The sequence below is a fragment of the Procambarus clarkii genome, chromosome 61, assembly GCF_040958095.1.
Source record: "Procambarus clarkii isolate CNS0578487 chromosome 61, FALCON_Pclarkii_2.0, whole genome shotgun sequence".
NCBI lineage: Eukaryota > Metazoa > Arthropoda > Malacostraca > Decapoda > Cambaridae > Procambarus > Procambarus clarkii.
The window spans coordinates 30,956,062-30,958,914 of NC_091210.1; the positions used below are offsets into that span (position 1 = coordinate 30,956,062).

Consider the following 2,853-nt stretch of genomic DNA (forward strand, 5'->3'; position numbering starts at 1 on the left):
ACGATTGACCACTGGGGTATTGTGGACAGGAGAGTGATTTGTGGTATCACACGAGGCTCCCGACTAGGGCGCTACCCTAGTATCGCTCGTGGAGCGGCCTGAACAGCGTTGCTGATCCGGAACCTGCCAGCAGCTTGCTGGACTTGTGGTTGACGACCTCCACGGCGGTGCCCCAGTGGAACTGTGTTTTGGCTGGCCTGTGTCAGGGGTAGACTCAGCTTGATCGAAGGATTCGTCAAGAGACCACGAGAGCACCGAGGACTTGGCACCGAGAGGATCCAGCGTCTTCAGGAGAAGATGACCGTGTATATACTTCCCCTGTGTAGTGTTAATACCCCTCCCCCTGTGTAACTTTTATATATTACTTATTGGTGAAGGTAATTATAATCTTAAGTTTTTGCCTTTCTTTCCCTTCCCCTTTTATTTTACTTGCGTCACAGATCTCATCCCTTGAAAGCCACTACTGGCTTGGGGCCGGATATCCTTCCTCTAATAACATCAGAGTACGAACCCAGTTGCGACCCGAGGGGGCCGTAACACCGTCGTCATAGTCTTCACCGTCGTCATAGTCTTCACCGTCGTCATAGTCTTCACCGTCGTCATGGTCTTCACCGTCGTCATAGTCTTCACCGTCGTCATAGTCTTCACCGTCGTCATAGTCGTCATAGTCTTCACCGTCGTCATAGTCTTCACCGTCGTCATAGTCTCAAATGTTGTCTTCGCTTGGTCGTCGTTTTGGTTGTCGCCTCCACCTAATATTGTAAAAAAAGCACGAGGAAGTGTGCTCAACTCTCCAGCACGAGGAAGTGTGCTCAACTCTCCAGCACGAGGAAGTGTGCTCAACTCTCCAGCACGAGGAAGTGTGCTCAACTCTCCAGCACGAGGACCGTATAGTCCCTATACTACATGCTTGTCTTCCATACCCAGTAAGCAATAACGACCGTCCTCTGGACCTGTACTGGTAACAGGTGATCCTGTCACCCTTAACTATCGCCAGCGGGGATGATGATCGTGTATAATTAGACACAGATAATTGATGATTTTTGCAGATAGGACGTCATCACCCGTGTTCCTAACTGAAGTTTCCAGTGGAAGTATTTCACCAGAGTATTGTTCCTGTGGGATGTAACCTTTCTTACATCCCATCCTCATGCCGTGCTTGTGCTGGCTGTGATCATGCAGGCTGTGCTCGCGCAGGCTGTGATCATGCAGGCTGTGCTCGCGCAGGCTGTGATCATGCAGGCTATGCTCGCGCAGGCTGTGATCATGCAGGCTGTGATCATGCAGGCTGTGATCATGCAGGCTGTGATCATGCAGGCTGTGATCATGCAGGCTGTGATCACGCAGGCTGTGATCATGCAGGCTGTGCTCGCGCAGGCTGTGATCACGCAGGTTGTGATCATGCAGGCTGTGATCATGCAGGCTGTGATCATGCAGGCTGTGATCATGCAGGCTGTGATCACGCAGGCTGTGATCACGCAGGCTGTGATCATGCAGGCTGTGATCATGCAGGCTGTGATCATGCAGGCTGTGATCATGCAGGCTGTGATCATGCAGGCTGTGATCATGCAGGCTGTGATCATGCAGGCTGTGCTCGCGCAGGCTGTGATCATGCAGGCTGTGCTCGCGCAGGCTGTGATCATGCAGGCTGTGATCACGCAGGTTGTGATCATGCAGGCTGTGATCATGCAGGCTGTGATCATGCAGGCTGTGATCACGCAGGCTGTGATCATGCAGGCTGTGATCATGCAGGCTGTGATCATGCAGGCTGTGATCATGCAGGCTGTGATCACGCAGGCTGTGATCATGCAGGCTGTGATCATGCAGGCTGTGATCATGCAGGCTGTGATCATGCAGGCTGTGATCATGCAGGCTGTGATCATGCAGGCTGTGATCATGCAGGCTGTGATCATGCAGGCTGTGATCATGCAGGCTGTGATCACGCAGGCTGTGATCATGCAGGCTGTGATCATGCAGGTTGTGATCATGCAGGCTGTGATCACGCAGGCTGCAACTTGTGCTCGTGGACAATGACAAAATGCTCGTTAATCTAGCTGCCACTTCTCCTGTTGATAAATAATAAGCTCTTCGTGTACAACTCATCCTCGGGTCGTGGTCCAAGCTGGAGTCGACCCCAACCAATCCTCACATTATGCTCGTCTAATATTACTGAGATATCAACCCTGCGACTGTTTCAGCTGTGACTGAGCCCCAAGACTAACTCGTCAGGTTCACCGCACTCTCTAACCCAAAACGTTATTTTCTTCAATATAATGATTATTAATGTATATTATAGTTGTTTTCTATAGTTAGGCCTAGGATAAGGTGGGTTCGGAGCTAAGATATTGTTAGTAATTATTTTAATCTACTCAACGTGGGTGAAGCAGGTAAAGAGGTGGGACTCGAGCATGTGAAATGAGCAACCCATCCTTCAGTCCAAGCAATACGTCAAATTCTGATTTAAGATTTTTCTCTCGGTAATTGACTTATAAGTTGTGAACTTGACGGCAGTTTGTTTTGATGGACTGAAAGTGAATGAAGCATTGTACGAGAAAATGTTGTACTTAATCATTTGAAAGTCGCATGTAAATTTTTTAAGTTATAAAGAGCGGTTTTAGCAGCAGGATCAACGAGCATTTGGCTTTTTTTTAATACTGGCTGTTGCACACAACTGAGGTGATTACGTTTAAAAATGTCTTGAACAGTTCTCTACTTTGACAACTCGAATAGCACCTCTCTAAATGCTTCACTCACGTACTGTAAATACAAATAATAGTCAATGAACCAAAACACCTAAGCAAGATCTAGCTACACACAAAATTAATTAATATATAATAATCTAAAAAATATATA

The 2,853-nt window shown here is 48.0% G+C and overlaps 1 protein-coding gene across 1 annotated transcript; it reads left to right on the forward strand.

The window, feature by feature from the left end:
• The first annotated feature begins 1,176 nt into the window (after positions 1 to 1,176).
• LOC138354190 (uncharacterized protein slr1819-like) lies at positions 1,177 to 2,034 on the forward strand. Its single transcript, XM_069308084.1, has one exon. The coding sequence runs from the start codon at positions 1,177 to 1,179 to the stop codon at positions 2,032 to 2,034; it is 858 nt and encodes a 285-aa protein (XP_069164185.1).
• Positions 2,035 to 2,853: the final 819 nt, after the last annotated feature.

Bases quoted from the DNA above. Each gene is read 5' to 3' on its own strand.
- LOC138354190 (XM_069308084.1), top strand. From the start codon at position 1,177: ATGCAGGCTGTGCTCGCGCAGGCTGTGATCATGCAGGCTGTGCTCGCG.